A 19,662-nucleotide genomic window follows, 5' to 3' on the forward strand; every position below is an offset into this window, starting at 1 on the left:
GATCTCTGTTATATACTTAACCACGGTGGAGCATTAGGAACGATACAAATTTAAACAAACACTTATGGTGCTGTGGTAGCAGGTGTCGTGGAGCACAGGGATCACTGCTCGCCCATTCGCAGCACTCGCAGTTTATATATACAGTATATACAATCAACACCTCAACCCGCCAGGATTCGAAGCCACGGCACACAAGCCTATGACTGTGACCGGGGAACGCTAACCGCTGGACCACCAGGATACTAACAGCAGTCCTAGACTTTGTTATATTTCACACAAAGCCTGTTCAACGAGCTTATGGCGCCGTGAACCTCTAATGGGGACCACCCGTATCACTTAGGTGGTCAGAGTAACGTTTTACCAAATCCGGCTTCGAAACACGAGGATCCATATATATTTCATGAGCTAATGAAATATACAGTATATGTGTATCAGTGGCGTATGAGACTGTTTTCCTAAGGGAGGAATCGCTGCGATCTTTTGTTCCACTTACTGCCAACTTGACTATTTAATTGCAGTGAGTTTGGCGAGAGTCAGCCGAGTGATATCGCTACACCGTACTGGCTTAAATTGGTTTAGGGTCATTAAAAGAGATTATTTGCAGACTCGTCACCTATATTTTTGTGGATGACTTCATGAGGTCAGGGATTGAAAATGTCCATTAAATTGCTGACGTGAAGTGCAGATGGACTTGCGGGGAATACTTGGCGAGCTTTGCCCACACTGAGGATGATAGCTGGGCTGTGTTGCTGTGAGCCTTAATGGGGAATATTTTTAAATAAGATACATAATAGTAGTAATAATTGCAACAAAGTAATTTCCCAGGCTTTAATGCATCACACTAACTCAAATAAGTCTTTAAAGAAGTTAATAGTTGTAATATACACCAGTTATTTAAGACGCAGCGTATAAGAAAATGGGATTTGGACACTGGTTACAAAAATTGAATAATATACACTACAGTGCAAAAGTAAATCAGGCATGTGACGTCATTAGTCAGTCATGTCATTAGGATGTGTGGACCTTTTGTCTCAGTGTAATGTCACCTCTGTAGTGGAGGTAATGTCGCCAAGTTTAAATTTCTGCCATAGCTTACAAATCATTCATTCTTAGTTTGAGGTTGAATACTGAATCCAGGTCATCGGGTCGATCTAAATTTGCGGGCTTATGTTGTAGGTATATAATTAATCAGTGTGTCTGTCGTGGCAGGTGAGTGAAGTGGTGAAGGAAAGCATTTGGTGAGGCCGTAACTGGTAGCTTCGTTGGCCGGGGTGCCGTGGAAGGCTCTCTGAACATTGATGTCATGAGACAATGTGGGCTGTGTGTCGGAGATGGCCGGGCATTACAGTGCTACGTGACGCTCTTGTAGAAGACGTCCAGGACCCCACTACCACCCTCTGACCCACTCTTGCCTTCCTCGCCCGAACACTTCACTTTGGCTAACAGGGCCCGGGGGCACCCGAGTAGGATGCGCTCATTACAGTGGACGTTTGCTTGTTGTCTCCTACATCCTTCATCCTAGTTACACCCTCATACACTGTCTGTCGTAGTAAACTCACCCCGAATGCACCGAATGTCGTGTTTTTGTTGTCTGTAGTATGAACACGTTTACACCGTTTTATATATCATTGAGTCAAGTGAAAGTCCTAATTTGTCCTTATATATTTTCTTCTGGGTTCCTTGCCGTTCTCCAGCCTGATCCCCTCCTTTTGTTAACCCCAGTTAACTTCTCTTTTCATTCCTCTTAATTTGATACTCTTTCCTTCCTGTCGTTTTGTTTTGCTTTGTTTCTCTTGTTCTCGTGTCCCCTTTCCTTTCTCTTCCCGCCTTTCGGTTATTCTTTTTTTTTGTTTACCCTGTGCCGTCTTTTTTATTTTTATTTTATTAATTTTTTTCCTTCCCTACTATTGCTTTTCGTTATGTTATCAGATGGCGGTTTTCATCACTGCTTCACCCGTCCCCCCATTCCTTCTATACGGCACTCTGCCACAGATTACTGCGAGTCAACACAGTAGTCGAGGTATGGTCACATGTTGTTCAAGACACTTCAAACACGCCAATTTACCTCGACTTATTTTATCCCCGACTAACGAGCTTTACAGTCGCAGACCCTCGTGTGATTCTTGTGTGCTCTAATTTTGGGGATCATTTAGGTCTGAGCTTAGTGCCATGATCCTCTTTGGTTTATATAAACAACTGGTGATAGTACACAATCCACTTTAATTTTGTGGAGACCGTAGGAACTGCCGGGTTGGTGGTGGCGCGTAACTTGTTGACACAATCCACGTCATGAAGATCTGTTCCTCAAGTTGGCTCACGTCACTGTCTACTGTTTTGCTTCAGTTGACCCCACCACTGCTCCACCTACCACCAGCAAGAATTCTTGATTCTATCACGAGTCCGTCTAGATAATTGCTGACATGTAGGCAAGCACACCAATCAGGGAGGGGGGGGGATCTAGGTTGGTCCAAAAGAAGAATGGAGTAAGTGTAAAGTCGGCCTTTATGAGGTCCTGTCCTGAAGTTTATACGACGGTGAAGGTAGGTAGTAGTGAGGCAGGACAGATATTAGCATGTTTGAAATTAGTGTCGGAAGACAGAATGTCATGTTTTAAATATTCCACCCGAGGTGTGTAATACGATTCATTATGAAATGCAATTGGCGTCAGTCAACATTTGATTTATAGTCGACACTTGGACTCGGCGGCACTTGCTTAACTTTCACATCCAGGACGTTGACTGGCGCGACACTAAATATTACTGCCGAGTAATTTTTAAGACCACGATATTCATTATACTGGTTCACGGCCCGGGCAGTAGGTGTAAACTTTTGTTCTTCGTTAAGCTTGTGTACTCTGCTTCATCTTACAGTATACATGCAAGTGACATGCACGCGTCCTTTCTAAATATTTTGGAAACTGCTTCCCCTATCTAGTTGGCCCCTCGTAGAAACTCGTCGTATGGAATATTCGAGCTCTTGGGGAATTGTCAGTTGAAATTTTAACACCTAAATTGTGATGTTTCAGGGGTGACCCCTTATTGTGGACATGTAAAGCACGACGCCAGGGCTCATCCTCCCTAGTCATATAAACAGAAAACTCATTTTAGGTTTATCTCCGTTTAGCAGTAGACGGTTTACAGCCTTATTCCCAGAGACATTACACGCTCACCCAATTGCACCACGTTAATTTGGGTAACCTGTCTCCTGCTGAACCTAGCCAGAAACTCTTAAGTACAATGAAAAACAAAAGCCGTGTCGTGAAATTTCGTGAAGACATATGCCGAAGGGCTCTGCCTTGTGGTAGGGGGTTCTCATAATGTTTCACGAGTTATATTTAATCTTCGGACAAAACCGCGACACAACTTTTATCTTTGATTGTACGTCTATTGTTTAGGAGGTGCACTTACGCCTGTATGTGTGCGTTTAGCATGCCCAAATGACCACAACACTTTATTGTCAAAGCACGACAGCTATGTTTTCCCATTGTATTTAGTGACAGCTTAGACCACCTCCGTCCACTTGATAATACGTCACTCGTGTTGATTCACATGGTAATACCGGGCCTCGGGTAGCTGGCACCAGTAGTCACCTCGTTATACCTGTCCATCTTCCAAATTGACTTCTGCCTCTTAACTGCATACACATGCGACCAGTTAAATCTTAGTAGGACTACACTCATTAATATACTATCGTTATATCTTAAAACTTTTGTTTAAATCAGTTTAGGATTGCTTCTAGCTGTCATGTCAAGGATATATATATAATATATATTATATATTATATATATATATATATAATATATATTATATATTATATATATATATATATTATATATATATTATATATATATTATATACTGTGTGTGTGTATATATATATATAATTAGAAGGCGTCTGTCATATATGTGAATAGGGGGCGGCGAGACAGATTAAAAAGAAAATGGAATGGAACTAAAAATAATAATTTATTGAAAGATCTTGTTCTAGCTAGGGAGAAGAGTGTACCGTGGCATGTCAGATGTGGTGAGTGTCGGGGCGGGAGGTATGTCATGATGGGTGGTGTTTGGCAGCCGGGGTGACATTTCTGTGTGACACTGCAGTAGGGGCATGTGGTGGGGCCGAGGCTAACTACCAAAACAAGATAGCGAGACGACACTTACGACTACTAGCTCACCGCTCGTCTCCTGATATTGACACTTGACAGCATGTGGAGGCGCGGATTGTGAAGAAAAAATGAGAGTTGGTGTGGAGGGAGAAGGAAAGAGGTGATAAAGCGAGGAGTGATGGGCAATGAGTGAAGACAGGGCAGGCCGAAGATGTACACTGACGTGAGTAACATTTCTCTCCGGCTGTGGAAGATCTCTGGTATTTCTTTAGAAGGACATATACAGATTATTTGAGGAGTGACAAGGGCCACTTCGTAATAGACTAAGATTATCCGCGATAATATGCAACAGTGTTTTCGTGTTTGTTTTCGCCGATGCCCTTTAAACTGTGGACACCCGTTGCTTAACTAATAAGGCTCGAACATTATTGATAGCGTGTGGGAAGTGGCGGGCCACAGGGGAGCAGACTAGTGTAGTAGCTACTACATTATCTAAGTGGTAGCGGTGCGCAGCTGCACAAACACACACCAGCAGGCAGGATAAGCAAAATTTTTCAAGAACGGGTTATTACTAAGCATCCCTGAACTCAAGGTTGTAGCGACCCTAGACTCCCTCAACTCGACTATAGGATAGCATTGGTATTTCCCGGATTCATATTGCAAAAATGTTAGATCTTTAAAATGGTCGTTTTGTCAGAACGCAATTTGTAAGTTGTCGTTGTGGGGAAGGAGATAGGGAGGGATTGCTGATGGGTAATCAAGACCCTCGTCCAACCTCTCCGGTTGACGTATTTATCAAATTGATTTAGTTATGAGAATAGATCCCAAACCCTTTTTTTGTTCTACATGAAGTGAATTTGTCGTAAACCGTTTGTCGAATCGAATCTGGAACCGGATTGTGAAGACTTAGAACAGTTTCAGCTATTCTGTCTTGGGGTCTTTATTCATGTCCATACTACACAGGGACTTAGTTGCTTTCACATGCTTATTATGAGTTTACTGAGGAGAAGAGAGAGAGGGGTCTACCTAATTTTTATAGGGGTACTGGTAGATCTGTCGTAGGTACAACATTCATCCCTAAGAGGCACTTGCTGTGAAATCAATCACTTTTATGTGTTGTAATTATTTTTAATGAGGATTGCTTATCTAACTTCCCTTGCCTCATTCTGTGTGAAAATAAAAATAGAGTTGGCGTGCGTGTGGGAGTTGTAACAGTTGACGAAACACGTCCATCGATCAGTGTCCGCCCACCAGCCTACCCCCTGACCCACACTCGCCATTCCTATGCACATCATCTCATTCTGATTTTTTTTTCATTTATGTCAATTTCTAACAAAGTATAATAAATTAATGCCTAAAACCGGTTTTGATCCTGATCAAAATAAGAGATAGGTCAGTCGTTTCCGTTCATTAATTTCGAGACATCGCGGATTGACATGAAATAATGTGTGCAATTTCGTGTCATGATTTTCAAGGCAATTTTGTAATTAGCATGTTACAACTTTGGTATGACCCTGGTCACTTTCGACGGGGAGGGGGAGGGTACCTTTCGGGATGCTCGTGTTTATGAATTCGTTGCACACCTTTATAAAAGCTTGCATGACTCCATATTTGGCCCCCATTTCTGAGGTACTTGATAAACTTTATGCCCGTCAAACTATGTTTGGCTGCCTAACGCTCATCTTGTCCACGTGCGTTACTGGGAATGTTATGTGGGTGTAGTGCACAGTTGTCTGGGGAACATTTATGGGGGATCGATGGGAATATCCCGTCCTTGTAGCCACAGCCACCACACCAGTTTGCGTTGATGAAAATATTATCACGTTGGTCGTTATATTCTAGATGGACAACTTGAATGTTTACCATGGCCTGAACATTGGCTGTTGACCAGACTCGTATATCATATTATGACGATTTCCGTTGAGACGTACGTGTGAGACACTTCTCAGTGGGGATCGTTCCTTTTAATCAGAATAGTGAAGACATTGCGGTCTTCCGGGTAGAGTTCGGTTGATGTACGGCCCATATTGGCAGGCCGAGGCAGATAGTTGTGGTCTCGGGACCTTGTTCACTCATAGATGTCCGGGTTCGATTCCTGACTTGCAAGGTATATATATATATATATATATATATATATATATATATATATATATATATATATATATATATATATATATATATATATATATATATATATATATATATATATATATATATATATATATATATATATATATATATATATATATATATATATATATATATATATATATATATATATATATATATATATATATATATGCAAATAAATCACTGTAGGTGCGCGTGATCCAGGTATATGCTGATAAACACAAGGAAAAAGAAAACACGAAGTTCCCAAGCGCTTTCGTGTAATTCACATCTTCAGGGGTGAGTGAATGGTGCTCGTCCAAAACGTTGTCGTTATTTAACATGCTCTCCTCGGGCCCCAGTTACCTAAAATCGAAAATTGAGATGCAGTAATGTGACAATTTCGTCACTGAAGCCGAGAAATATGAAATTCATGATGAATGTCAGTTTAGACAGGTAGTAAAGGCAGGTGTTAGGGGGGAGGTAGTGGCGCTCCTGCGTACCGCACGCCTCCCGCCTGGGTGAGAAAGGCAGCGTGGGGTCGTGGATTCACCCGGAAAATTACACTTCACGGCTGACTGGTCGTCTCGGAACCTGCCGGGAAGACGAGAGCCGCCTTCGCCAACCGGCAGAGACCAAGGCCAGAGGTTGCCATGGTTACTCCTAAATACTGGAGGTGTAGACACGTCACTCATGAACAAGTATGGTGCGTCTTAACACGCAGATTTGGGATTATGACTTAAAAGTTAAATGAGAACGTTATTCTGTAGAGATTGGGATGATTGTGTGTTTGTTTGACAGGAGGCAACTCGCTAGACACGTTTGGTTCTTGAGGTGTCAGTGAGTGCTGTAGATGGGGTGCTGCAGCCCCTGTACCACCGTCGTATTTGTCTAACATAGGGTACACACTGGCCCATCATTATCCAGGACTCTGCATCTACCCACCCACTTCCCCCGAGCTCCTTATATTGTTGAGCGTTGATGGCTCCCCTCATTCTCTCCCGAGTTTGACTGAGCACACGTACAGTTAAGTATTGTTCTTTGTTGACATTATCTGTCTCGGCGTTACACACAAAGACAGGCTGTTTGACACGACAACGAGGCGTGACCATGTTGTTTCTCAAGGTAACAATTGTGGAATGGTGGGCGTCACCCTCGACTTGGCAGGTACCCAGCCTCGTAACCCATGTGTTGCACAGTAGCGTCACCAACATCTTCGTCTTACATGGTCCACTACACCCCCCAGCTGTTTGTGTCAGCCTAATGGATCTTGCCAGCCACAGATCTCGGGTGAGGTACCTCGACAGTTTCTTTATGCTACCTGTTCTATTACCAGACACTGCAGCCGGCCGACCATCGTGTCTCCTAATTTAGTTCATTATTATGCTGACATTAAGTTCTGTGCTGATGCCGAGAGTAGAGCAGTGGATGCCAGGAATCTTGAGTATTTACTGTGCGGTAACCTAACTAGGGTCAGCTGCGCATCTTACATACCTGACCCATCAGCCAAGACATTCCTGCTTGGCATGAATCACGGCCACCAACTGTCGAGACCTGTAGGACCTTGTGTCGTACAAGTAAACCCGAGTGACATTTTTTTTTGTAGCTAAATAAAAAATAAATTGATATACAGAAGGTTTTGGTTGAGTTTCTCACCCTCAGTGTCAAGACCTGATTGAATTACCCAGAATAGACAAACTGTACTCCAAGCTTTGTCAATAAATTTGTTAAACTAAACTTACCCGGGTTACAATACAAAAATAAACTTTTAAAAATCTTACTAGTTGATTTGGCTCTTAACTTAAGGCAAGTTTCAGTCAACCTCTTGGTTGGAGAAAGATGGACGTCAGCAATTCAAGGAATGTGGTAGAATATGTGAGGTGGGAAGAGGGGGTAATGAGGAAGCGATATGTCTGGCTAATACGATAAGGTGGCACTCAACGTACGACTATTCTCGGGCCGAGGTAATGACATGGTGCCAGTGACAGGGTAAGTGTTGGTACAGTGCACAGGTGCGTAAGTACAGGAGGGGAGGGGGGAGCTGGTGTCGACGAGATAAACATTTCCAGGAAGAACCTGCATGAACAGTTGAGCCAGGAGCGGATTTTAGGTAAATACTGTACCAACGAAAAGATGGAGGTTACGATCCTGGTGACGCAAACAGCAGGTCCTGGGCCAGGTCTGGGTACTGTAGGGACATCCAACAATCAACTGCGTTTCCTCTCGGTTTATACGATCGCTGGGTCTCTCTTCCCCTCGTCTCTAGGGATCAATAATTGTGCTCGGACAAGATCTTTATCTCGGCGTAGCTGGCTTCACTGATGCTGCGTCGGGGGAGTCCCGGATGATGATAGCTCCTGCACTGCCCGTGTCGCTAGCAGCCCCAGAGGTTGTCTTTCGTCGCTTGATCAGCTTGACACATGATGTCACTCGTCCCCTCGCTCGCTCGTTCTCCTGAGAGTTACTGCTGTCTCCCTCCCTCCCTCCCTCCCTCTTACTGTCTCCTTACATCTGCCTTTCCCTCCCTCTCTCCCTCCTTTCCTCTTACTGTCTCCTTACATCTGCCTTTCCCTCCCTCCCTCCCTTCCTCTTACTGTCTCCTTACATCTGCCTCTCCTCCCTCCATCTTACTGTCTCCTTACATCTCCTCTCCCTCCTCCCTTCCTTCCTCTTACTGTCTCCTTACATCTGCCTCCTCCTCCATACTGCATCTGCCTTTCCCTCCCTCCCTCCCTCCCTTCCTTCCTCTTACTGTCTCCTTACATCTGCCTCTCCTCCCTTCCTCTTACTGTCTCCTTACATCTGCCTCTCCTCCCTCCATCTTACTGTCTCCTTACATCTGCCTCTCCCTCCATCCCTTCCTCTTCTGTGTAGCAGAAATTACTCTTTCCAGTTTGAATTGAATTGAAGCAGTTTATTTGGCCAGAAAAACACAGATACAGAGTGGATAATAACAATATTAACATGGCTGAGCCAGTAGAGAACCTGAGCTCTCCTGTAGGCACCTGTTATATACTATACATTTATCTCAAGGAAGTATTATGTAACCTATCGTATCATCTGGAATAGTACAATAGCATGGTGTTAATAAAAACATCTCATAATGTTACCACGGTTATCACTTCAATATTTATTTATTTTTATATTTTTTTATTGATTTTTTTTTACTTTTTTTATTATAAGTATATACATAAATTACAGTGGAATTGAAAAACAAAACAAAACAAATATAATAGGGGAGCAGTACAACATGGGTTGTACGTACAGTATTAAGGCTGAGCAAGAGGACAGAGATGTCAGGATTATGTCTAGTTGGCAAATATGTTCATTACAATGGTAATTTCTTATCTATTTACATGATAATTTCCGGTAAAACGGTTTTGATGGTATAATAAAAACAGGTACTGTAAATATAGTAGATATTACAAGAAGTATTAATACTTAGACTTAGACAATAGATATTTTTTAAGAGATGATTTAAAGGAAGGGAGCGTAGTCTTTGCTCGAGTGGGTGGGGGTAAATTGTTCCACACCTTCACACCGTGATATTTTATGGAGGTCTGGGACTGAGAGGAGCGCATGGGGGGATGATCTTAGTAGCTCTGGGTGCCTTAAGTTGCTTTTGATTATTCCGGAACTGGAAATAATTATTGTCAAGCAAGTGATTGATAGATTTGTAAAGAAAGAGGGCACAGCAGTAGGTGTTAATATCTTCGAACTTTTAACATTTTCAATTTAGCAAATTTTTCGTTTTGTGGTAATTTTTTTTTCTTCCCAAGTAGGCCATTGTCCGTACAACTCTCTTTTGTGCAGTAACCAGGGATTGTGTTTTTGAAGAGCCAGAGGCCCCACATAGTGTGTGACAGTGTATCAGGTGTTGGTAAACAAGATCATGATAGATTTCTTTCATTGCTGTGAGAGTGAGTGACTGTCGAGTGTGATACATGATACCGCACTGTTTATTGACTTTACTGTGAATGGCTTGTATGTGGTTTCTCCAGTTAAGTTTCTCATCAACAATAACTCGAGGAATTTATTATTTTGTTCGCGTTTGAGGACTGTATTACCGAGGTACAGGGGGTCCAAGTTTTGGGGGTAAGTTTTTCCTTCTGTGAAAGATCGTGTAGTGGGTTTTCTCAAGATTTAAGGTCAGATTATTATGTATTACACAGGTACTGACTTAAGTCAATTCAGTGTTCGTAGTTCTCATCAAGGAATGGAGGTCCGAGTTGCTGGCATAGAGATTACTATCGTCTCCAAATAAGTTGTATTTTATGTGAGTGCTGGCGTGGACTATGTCGTCTATGTACAACAAAAACAGTACTGGACCGAGAATGGAACCTTGGGGGACGCCATACAAGATTGGTGAGGAGTCAGCTTGGTGATTATTATAACAGACATACTGCATCCTGTTGGACAGATATGAGGTAAACCAATTGTGGGACAGGCCCCTAACGCCGTAATGTTCAAGCTTTGAAAGGAGGATGGTATGGTCGACAGTATCGAAGGCTTTAGAGAGGTCCAAGAATATACGTTAGACGAGCTGCCTCATCAGCGTCATCCACTCACTCCCTGGGTGCCGTCAAGTTTCTCCTACTTGGCCTCTCCCCGTCACACACAGGTGTAACGACACGACACAAACACGAATCAAAAGCGTTCATATTTTCCGTGTTCAGTATTTTTTACTTGAAGAGTGGCGCATCACCGACCTGGAAGTGCTGTCTGGGAAAAAAAATTTGTTTTAAAAGTTTTCTTTGTGTCTCCAGATGCGTGTAACTGTAGTCTTGCATAGTGCGAAAGCACTATGTAAGGGAAGTTTTAGTGTGATGATCTTCATGCCTTCCTCACTTCACCTGCCATTACTAATTGAAGTTATCCTTGTTGGGACTGGGTGTGTGCTTCACCAAAATCTTTCTTCCCATCCCCACGTTCCATTAATCCTTTCTCAAATATGTGTGTGTGTTTGACCGAAATATAGATACGTTTTCTTCATTTACCGCGTGTTCTTAGTTTTAATGCTTTTTTTATTTTCTTGCATCTAATATGCTAGAAGTGTCAACCTGTAGAGTTCATTACAGCACCGCACCGCTGCCTCGTCGGTACCGTACTTTCATCTTGTACCTCTTGAAGTGTAATGGCAGACCTGTAATATATCGGTAAATCCAGTTATTTATTACACTTGACAGAGAACATGTGGTAATTACTGCGGGACTGAGTGGGGATATCGAGAAGTAAGATTTAATGCCGGTGAAGGGCTGCCAAAGGTGATGTATGTTTATTGCCAGGAAGAAAACCTCCCGGGTGGCAGATAAGAGACGTGCCCAGGGTAATATGCCTGTGTGTTGTATGTAGACCTGACCTGCCGGGGTCCCCACACAAGGCTTACCGCGTACCATGGTGTTTATTGTTCGATTTCGGGGCACGCGGCCGGCAGATGATGGCGATGCCGGTGATAGTAATGTGGTCATAAAGTGGAGTTCACTCTTATAGTAATGTACTTTTCGGGGATGGGACCGAGCAGAACAGCCGTGGCGAGGAGAATGTTGGGATATCCGGTAGTGCTGTTGCAGTTCCCCACATCTGTTGTTGGCGGCAGTGTTGTTAGTATCGGACCCCCTTTGTTTGCGTTGGCCCCTTATAAACATCAATGTAAACACACAGGGGAAGCACTCTAGTACAGTAATAGGTGGTGATGCCTCGGCCAGATCATGTGTTCGAACACTTGTCCCGTCACCCGTCTGATATACTGCTATTATTAGAGAGGTGTCTGATTATATTCAGTTTTGAGCCCTTGACAATGGAGCTCAGAGCTCCGGGCACAATGCAGGGTGGGGAGTAGTCTTGTTGAGAGCACCGGGTGATGTTGGTGTAATAGTTTTGACAATGTTGATATTGGTGTGTCCAACCAAACAGTACTAGGCTCGATCCTAAAGGAGCTACGTCAAAGTTGTCGTAACTGTAAGTCCAATCTTTCGTTGACTTATGAAACGAATTTGTGGTAGCAAGAAAAACACCTGAAACGACAGATGGTGATTTTAGACGAAGCTTCATAAACACAGCTTCAGAGACTGGAGAAACTCGATAAGCTGGTATATATTATGCGAAATGGGGGGGGGGGTAAGATCTTGCACACTGAGAGTGAGGGGGGGGGATGGGATCAAAGGCAAACATTCCTCTCGTTGTCACCAAGTTTGTCATTAAGATCGATGGGGATGGGATCAAAGCAGCGACTCATGTTATGGCACACTGCCACTCCAAGGGAGCTGCCGTCTCTCGCTGACCCGAGCAGCGTGACCCCTCTTATACTTTACTTAATATAGGTGCTCAATAAACTAACTCCCTCACGGGGCAAATCTGAAGAAACAAAATCCTGAGTATATCGAGTTGACTAATTGATAAAACTACTTGTGTTAGGGATGATTTACTTATTGCAAACCACTTATTTTCTTATGTTGGATATTAGAAGAGTGATTCTAAATTTACTGTTCCCATTATGTTTAGTTTCGTATTTCAGTGTTATATGCACGTTATAGGAGTTGAAGGTATAGTTTTGTACAGGAATCATACTACTCACATTGTCTACTTTGATATTGAAGTTTTTCTCTTCATAGTATTTAAGATTTACGTATTGAGGGTGTGACCTAATATATTTTTCTCCCCTGCAGGATGTGATCCACACCATATGCCAGCCCTACGGAAACGTCCTCCGCATCGTGATCTTCAAGAAGAATGGAGTCCAAGCCATGGTTGAATATCCTTTTACGCAATATTTAAATACTTTTTTGAAGGCATATGCCTGAAGTGATGATTTAAAATGCATAACATTATGATGGTTTGTTAGTGAGCTTGAAGCCCTTGGATAATATACTGTAGGTATATTTAGCTGTATAAAAGGATTCTTGGCTAGTTTCATATCTCCCATGCTGACTTGAGTTTGTGTCTGGGCTGTCTAACAACCAGTGGCGGTGATTACGATGATGATGAGGAATGCTTAGGTGGGGAAAATGATATAAAAGTAAAATAGAGGACAAGCAACCAGTTGTTGTGTTTAGAGAGAGTGGGAGAGCAATTCAGATAGAAAGGAAGGCGGTCGTCATGAAATGGAGAGTGGGAGCCCGGGCAAGATGGGGAGAGGGTAGGTAGCTGGAGGAGATGAGGTAAGGAGCAGGAAGAGGAACGGGAGTAAAGAAACATCTGTCGAACACGCTGAGAATCCCTCAGCGCCTCCCTGGTGTTCGATACTTGGCCCTGGCACTAAGGAAGATTAGGTAAACATGGCGAGCAGTCGCTGTGTTTGGAGAGAAATCAAGAGGACGACTACCCACTTCAGGTGAGGACAGCCACGCCGTGTAGCTGAATGTGCCTCCTCTCTATCACCCGCCACCCACAATACGTCTCCCACCGCTACAAGCCGGGGTTAAGTACCAAAAATTACCATATTAAGTCAAAACCGAGAGCGAGAGTACTGTTGGGAAGAACAAAATACGATAAATGGAATCTATTGAACCAGATTAACTGAGTAGACATGGGGGAATAGTGGTTGGGGGGTGAGTTAAAAGAAAAGTTGTGTACTCCTCTTTATCTACTTAACTGTAGGTTAAGGTGTTATCAGGAGAAACAAAAGTTAACTGGAGTTTGCTAAAATTGATATTGATCTGGAGTGCAGATGTTAGAAGCGTTTTAAGTTTTAAGGAGATGAAATTCGATGCAACTGGGTAAGCGTTCGAATAAGGCGAAGAATAATTTTGACAAGTTGTAAATCACTTGTCAATCCCTGCAGGGGGAAGAGCAGAATGCGGGCGGTACACAGGTAAAGGATTATAGACCGGAGAGGAGAGTTGGTGGTGGAAATGGTGTTTGTGAACCATACTGTATTGATAAAAATCTGGTGTTAGGAAATTTTAAATTGAATAAAATTGTTCTAATAAAATAAAATTTTAACGTTCCTGGTTGCCAAGTTGAAAATGAATGTAGATAGATGGTGGTGGTGGTGGTGCTGGATCTTGAAAACTTGTGGTCAAATTAAGACAGTTGGAAAGTGAGAGGGTGGTGGAGAAGGCTTGAGAGAGTTTCAAGGGTGAAGGAATGAACACACTGAGATATCGGCAGAGGTGAAAGTTGGGCTAGTAAGTTGTTGGCGCTGCGAGGAGGGTTGGGGGGGGGGACTAGACAGTGAGTTGCAAGTGATAGCGAGTGTGAAAGATGATAGTATACTTACTAGAGGGGAAAGAGAGAGGGTATTAGTGGAAAATGGGACGCATCGGGCAGTGGGATATAGGAATTCACATGGTAGTGACGGATTCAGGGGAGAAAACAGTAGTTGAAAAAAGATTAGAAGTTTGGGGTGGAAGTATTGAATCCTGTGAGAGAGAGGGGTGCCGCAGGGGAAGACTTGGGCAAGAGAGAAATGTAAAGGAAGCTGGTGTAAAACGGAGGGGAGTTGGCTTGCCAGTATCGACTCCTATCTGAAGGTGTTGGGCGAGGAGTGCTTGTGTTGTAATAATGAAAAGGTTAGTAGTAAAAATAAATAGAGAGCAGGAGTGTTTTATACGAGAGAGTTCATGAAATTATAATGTAGAGAGATAATCTACATGGTAAAATGTAAACGACGATATACAGTATATAGTTTACCTCGCCCCCGTTTAGAGGGAACAAAATTGGTAAACATATTGGCTTGGTAGTAACTCAAGACTCTTGTTCACTAAAACTTCCTGGGGGGCTAATTCAAAGGCTTGTATGGATTATGTCTCCTGTTTGTGGTGAAAATTACGAAAATTCCAAGTAGGCAAGTTAGTCCACAAATATAGTAGTGAATTTGTATTTTAACTCGTATTACTATGCCTTATCTTATCAGTGAAGTTGAATACAGATAACCTTATGGTACGGAGCCAAATTAAGATCAAATATTCTGATTTCGGGTTGAGATTGTCTAGAGGTGCAGGCGGGGAGGATGGGTGTGATAAAACAAGGGGGTACCGTTAGTTAGTGCTATACTGTACATGGATAAGAGGAGAGGTGGAGAAAACACCGAAGAGACCTCAAGGGTAATAAGTTCAGACAGTATTGAACACAAACACCTACACAGTTGAAGTTGCTTCTTTTTTTGTATTCAGTAATATAGCCGGTAAACACAATCTTGGAGCTCCTCTTACATGATGTGGGCAGGAGGAATGACAAGTTGTCATGAAGCCCGAGGGTCCAAGTTCAGGTGACCAGGGCTTTAGCTTGAACAGTAGTTAGTAATAAAAGAATAAGTATCCATCCTTCGTATACGTCAGTACAACCAATATTTCACAATTCAAGTTTGAACCCCAGACTTCGTGAAGTCCTGTTTATCAGTTATTGTTTCTCTAATTTTAATGGGAAATGTGGTCGGTTGTTGGCACATTTGTCACCTCCTGTGTGGTGTAGCTTGACGTGTTTCACGTCATATGAGCGTATGCCAGGTCGTGGCCCACGGCTGGGTTTTTGACAGTGTCGAGAAGGAATGTGCGGTCAGCAGCAGAAGTGGACGGTAGCAGCAGTAGTTGAGGCACGGGTGGAAGACACTAGTAATGTTGGAGCGGCCAGCGTGACGGTGACTCACCCATGCACACACTGGATTTGATAAGCCAGTCATTCTCTAAAAAACAAATGGCATATTGCTTTGATAACACTGGGGAAGGGGGACGAGGATAATGTACGAGAAGCTACCTTTGTGGTGGTGACGTCCCTCTATAGTCTACGTCACCACGTATTACACCTTAATTAAGCCTGAGATTTGTTCACACCTCTCTTAGAAACATGATGCAGTCCTGTTGATGGTAGCAACAGGTTTGTGTCATGTGGACTCATGGTAATTTGGTGGGCCTTTCCTCCAGCATTAAAGAAGTTTTAGTTGTTTTGAGGAGAGGACGTCTGCAGGTCAATGACTCGCCGGCGTTTACCCGTTACACAATCAGCTAGTCTTGGCTTGATGGTTAGATGTTGTCGAGACAAACTGTGTTGGAGGTAGAGTTGCGGCACCGACCAGAATGTCGTAGCTATTGGGTGTTAGCGGAAGTTCAATGAGGCCAGTTACATGTGTAGGCACCAGTGTGTTCTTGGTCAGGATTTTCAAAGGTCACTCGAACAATATTCCTCCAACCGAAGATGAAAGAATGCTCCCAGCTGCTTGACTTTAGATAAAGCGCCATAATAACTTAAAACTTCAGAAAATTTTCGTCTAACATTACTTGAATGCTACCATAACTAGATACGGTTACTTTTCACTAGTTGGGACAATTAAATCAAGAATCTTTTGAAGAATGTACACTCACTAACAAAAGTCCTGTCGCCTTACCTGCCTCTTCATGACTCTTGAGATTCGGAGAACTGTGAACCTTGAAACAGGTCTCTGAATCTCAGGGTTCATGAAGAGACATGCGAGACAAGATTTATGTTGGCGAGTGTACATACTGCATTATATTTAAAGTAATTTCATGAATTTATTTGTTACTCATAGCATATTTTGTGTTAGTTTAGTTAACATGTCAGAGCATTCTTATATCTTCCGGCACTAGGAATGTTCAATGTGTGAACCATTGTTACTCCGGACCCTGAGCACGTGGAGCTGGAGGCATTTGAGTACTCGGGTGGCGGCGGAATCTTGTCTCACTACCCCAACAAATGTGGCTGAGCCGACGGTGGCGTTCCATTCTGCTGAAGGGATCAATACCGTTATTGATTTTGGAAGCAATCCATGATAATTCTCGCGTCGTGTCAGCTCGCCCAGCTGCTGAAGACCGCCTCGTATCTTGGGTGGGGATGGGGGGCACCAGGTATAGCAGTAAAAAGGCCAAGCAGAAGAGAAGTCGGTGTTTAGTGTACAACTTGATAACGGCCACCATCTGGTTGTGCTGAGGAGGGTTGGCGCACCAGATTACTCTTCTGAGAGAGTAGAGGGTGAGGAGGGGTACTGGCAGACTTAGTTATAAATAAAATAACGCCACACTGGTTTTGTTATCTACGTGGGCTGGTGATAGGTGATGACGGATTATCGACAGGGTTGGAGCGCTATCGACAAGGTGTTGGCGAGTGACGACCTCACTTTCCCGAAGTGTGAGTTTCACACTCACGGAAGTTTGCCTAGACATGAAGGATGATGGGGTGTAATTCAGGAAAATATGATTTTAAAAAGTATACCGGGGTAACTTTTGTGTATAGACATTTGTTAAAGGCAGTAGGGGTGAATTTAAGGAAGAGTTGCGAAAGTTTCAATAAAAAAAAAGTAAACATGACTATTGTACATGCTCTCTTTGAAATATCTCATAATGGATAATTTCTTGGGGAGCTGTGGGCGCTAGCACAATAGGAAACTAAAATCTAGTGACGCAGTAGCGATCCGCGGCCTCCAATAGAGGGAGAAACCTGGGCATAGATGGGTTCAAAGAATTAGGGAAGTTTAAGCGTGGTAGGAGAGGCTGCCGTGGATATACAGAGGCAATCAGGTAGTTAGTAGCTAATAAACCTGCTTTTAATAGCAAGTTGTTAGGGGTCGAGGTGGACCCACGAAACATCCTCATACAAATGCTAAATATTCACATGCGATACTGCCTGATAATTAGTTGGGGGGGGGGAGGGGGAGAGCACGCACATGTTATCTCCTTCCCACACACTCACGTAGTATTTCTCTCTCTCCCCAAAGGGGAAACCGTGGAAGAAGTACCAAGGAACACGTATTTGATGAAGGCACATTCAACACAAGACAGGCCTCACATCTATGTAATGGTAACAGGAAGAATAAAATGTGAGACGCGCTCAGACTGCTGGTAACAGCGCCAAGTCTTACTAACTCTGTCATAGAGCTCAATAAAAGAGGTGAAGCGTGGAGTTTGTGCACGGGTGATACCTCTCCAGTGGTTTATCAAGTTGACAGGTACGTCACTTGGGTATGGGATTTTAATTTGCAGTGTCTGATATTCACTCCACCCGAGACTATTTTTTGTGAGGTATGAATAAATCGGTAAGACAGTAGATGACCACTGCACCACCACCAGCGTGAGCAGCTGTATGAGGTCTTCACTGGCGGGAGAAAACTGGTGGCCTTCTTGGCGTGACCTGATGTAAACCAGAGCGCGGTAGGTCTGGATGGGCAAGGCAAGTGGAGGGCGCCCTGGATGGCTTCTCTGAGCGGCAGGAGAACGAGACGACGTGGTCCAAGTTGTCAGGTGGGCGGCAGCAAACAAATGGGGTTCTTAGACGGGTCGATCACGCCACTTGGGAGGTTCCCCTGGCACCACATTGGTCCGACCTCCCCCTCTTGCTAGATTTCCTTTCACCAATCATCCCAGACGACGTGGTCCAAGTTGTCAGGTGGGCGGCAGCAAACAAATGGGGTTCTTAGACGGGTCGATCACGCCACTTGGGAGGTTCCCCTGGCACCACATTGGTCCGACCTCCCCCTCTTGCTAGATTTCCTTTCACCAATCATCCCACTCCTTGCCTGGGTCCCCACTCAGTACCTCCCCACCCCGCCTGGGTTCCCACTCAGTACCTCCCCCTGCCTGGATCCCCACTCAGTACCTCCCCCTGCCTGCGTCCCCTCAGTACCTCCCCCCTGCCTGCGTCCCCCTCAGTGCGTCCCCCACTCAGTACCTCCCTGCCTGCACCTCCCCCCCCCTGCCTGCATCCCCCTCAGTACCTCCCCCCCCTTTCTGCGTCCCTACTCAGTACCTCTCCCCCTGCCTGGGTCCCCCTCTACCTCCCTCCTGCCTGGGTCCCAACTCAGTACCTCATCCCCTGCCTGGGTCCCCACTCAGTACCTCATTCCCTGCCTGGGTCCCCCACTCTACCTCCCCCTGCCTGCGTCCCCACTCAGTACCTCCCCCCTTTCTGCGTCCCTACTCAGTACCTCTCCCCCCTGCCTGGTCCCTCTACCTCCCCTCCCTGGGTTCCCCTCAGTGCCTCCCCTCTGCCTGGGTCCCCACTCAGTACCTCATCCCCTGCCTGGGTCCCCCTCAGTACCTCCCCTCCTGCCTGGGTCCCAACTCGTACCTCTCCCCCTGCCTGGGTCCCCACTCACTACCTCCCCTCCTGTCTGGGTTCCCACTCAGTACCTCCCCTCCTGCCTGGGTCCCCACTCAGTACCTCATCCCCTGCCCGGGTTTCCACTCAGTACCTCACCACCTGCGTGGGTCTGGGTCCTCACTCAGTACCTCACCACCTGACGGTCCCCTCTCAGTACCTCACCACCTGCCTGGGTCTGGGTCTCCACTCAGTACCTCACCACCTGCGTGGGTCTGGGTCCCCACTCAGTACCTCACCACCTGCCTGGGTCTGGGTCTCCAGTCAGTACTTCACCTGCCTGGGTCCCCACTCAGTGCCTCACCTCCTGACTGGGTCCCCACTCAGTACCTCACCACCTGCTTGGGTCCTAACTCGTCTCCTCACACGAGTGGGAGACTTGTTTTTCCTCCACATTTATCTTTA

At 44.5% G+C, this 19,662-nt stretch overlaps 1 protein-coding gene across 13 annotated transcripts in view; it reads left to right on the forward strand.

Moving 5' to 3' along the window:
• Positions 1-19,662, forward strand: part of LOC121871042 (heterogeneous nuclear ribonucleoprotein L-like) — a 278,283-nt gene that overhangs the window by 215,163 nt on the left and 43,458 nt on the right. For all 13 annotated transcript variants that reach the window (XM_042373119.1, XM_042373113.1, XM_042373116.1 and 10 more), the window contains one exon: positions 12,879-12,964. In XM_042373119.1, the coding sequence (XP_042229053.1) occupies positions 12,879-12,964 (86 nt within the window). The remainder of the gene's footprint in view (positions 1-12,878; positions 12,965-19,662) is intronic.

Source organism: Homarus americanus, unplaced genomic scaffold (genome assembly GCF_018991925.1).
Source record: "Homarus americanus isolate GMGI-L3 unplaced genomic scaffold, GMGI_Hamer_2.0 scaffold52512, whole genome shotgun sequence".
NCBI lineage: Eukaryota > Metazoa > Arthropoda > Malacostraca > Decapoda > Nephropidae > Homarus > Homarus americanus.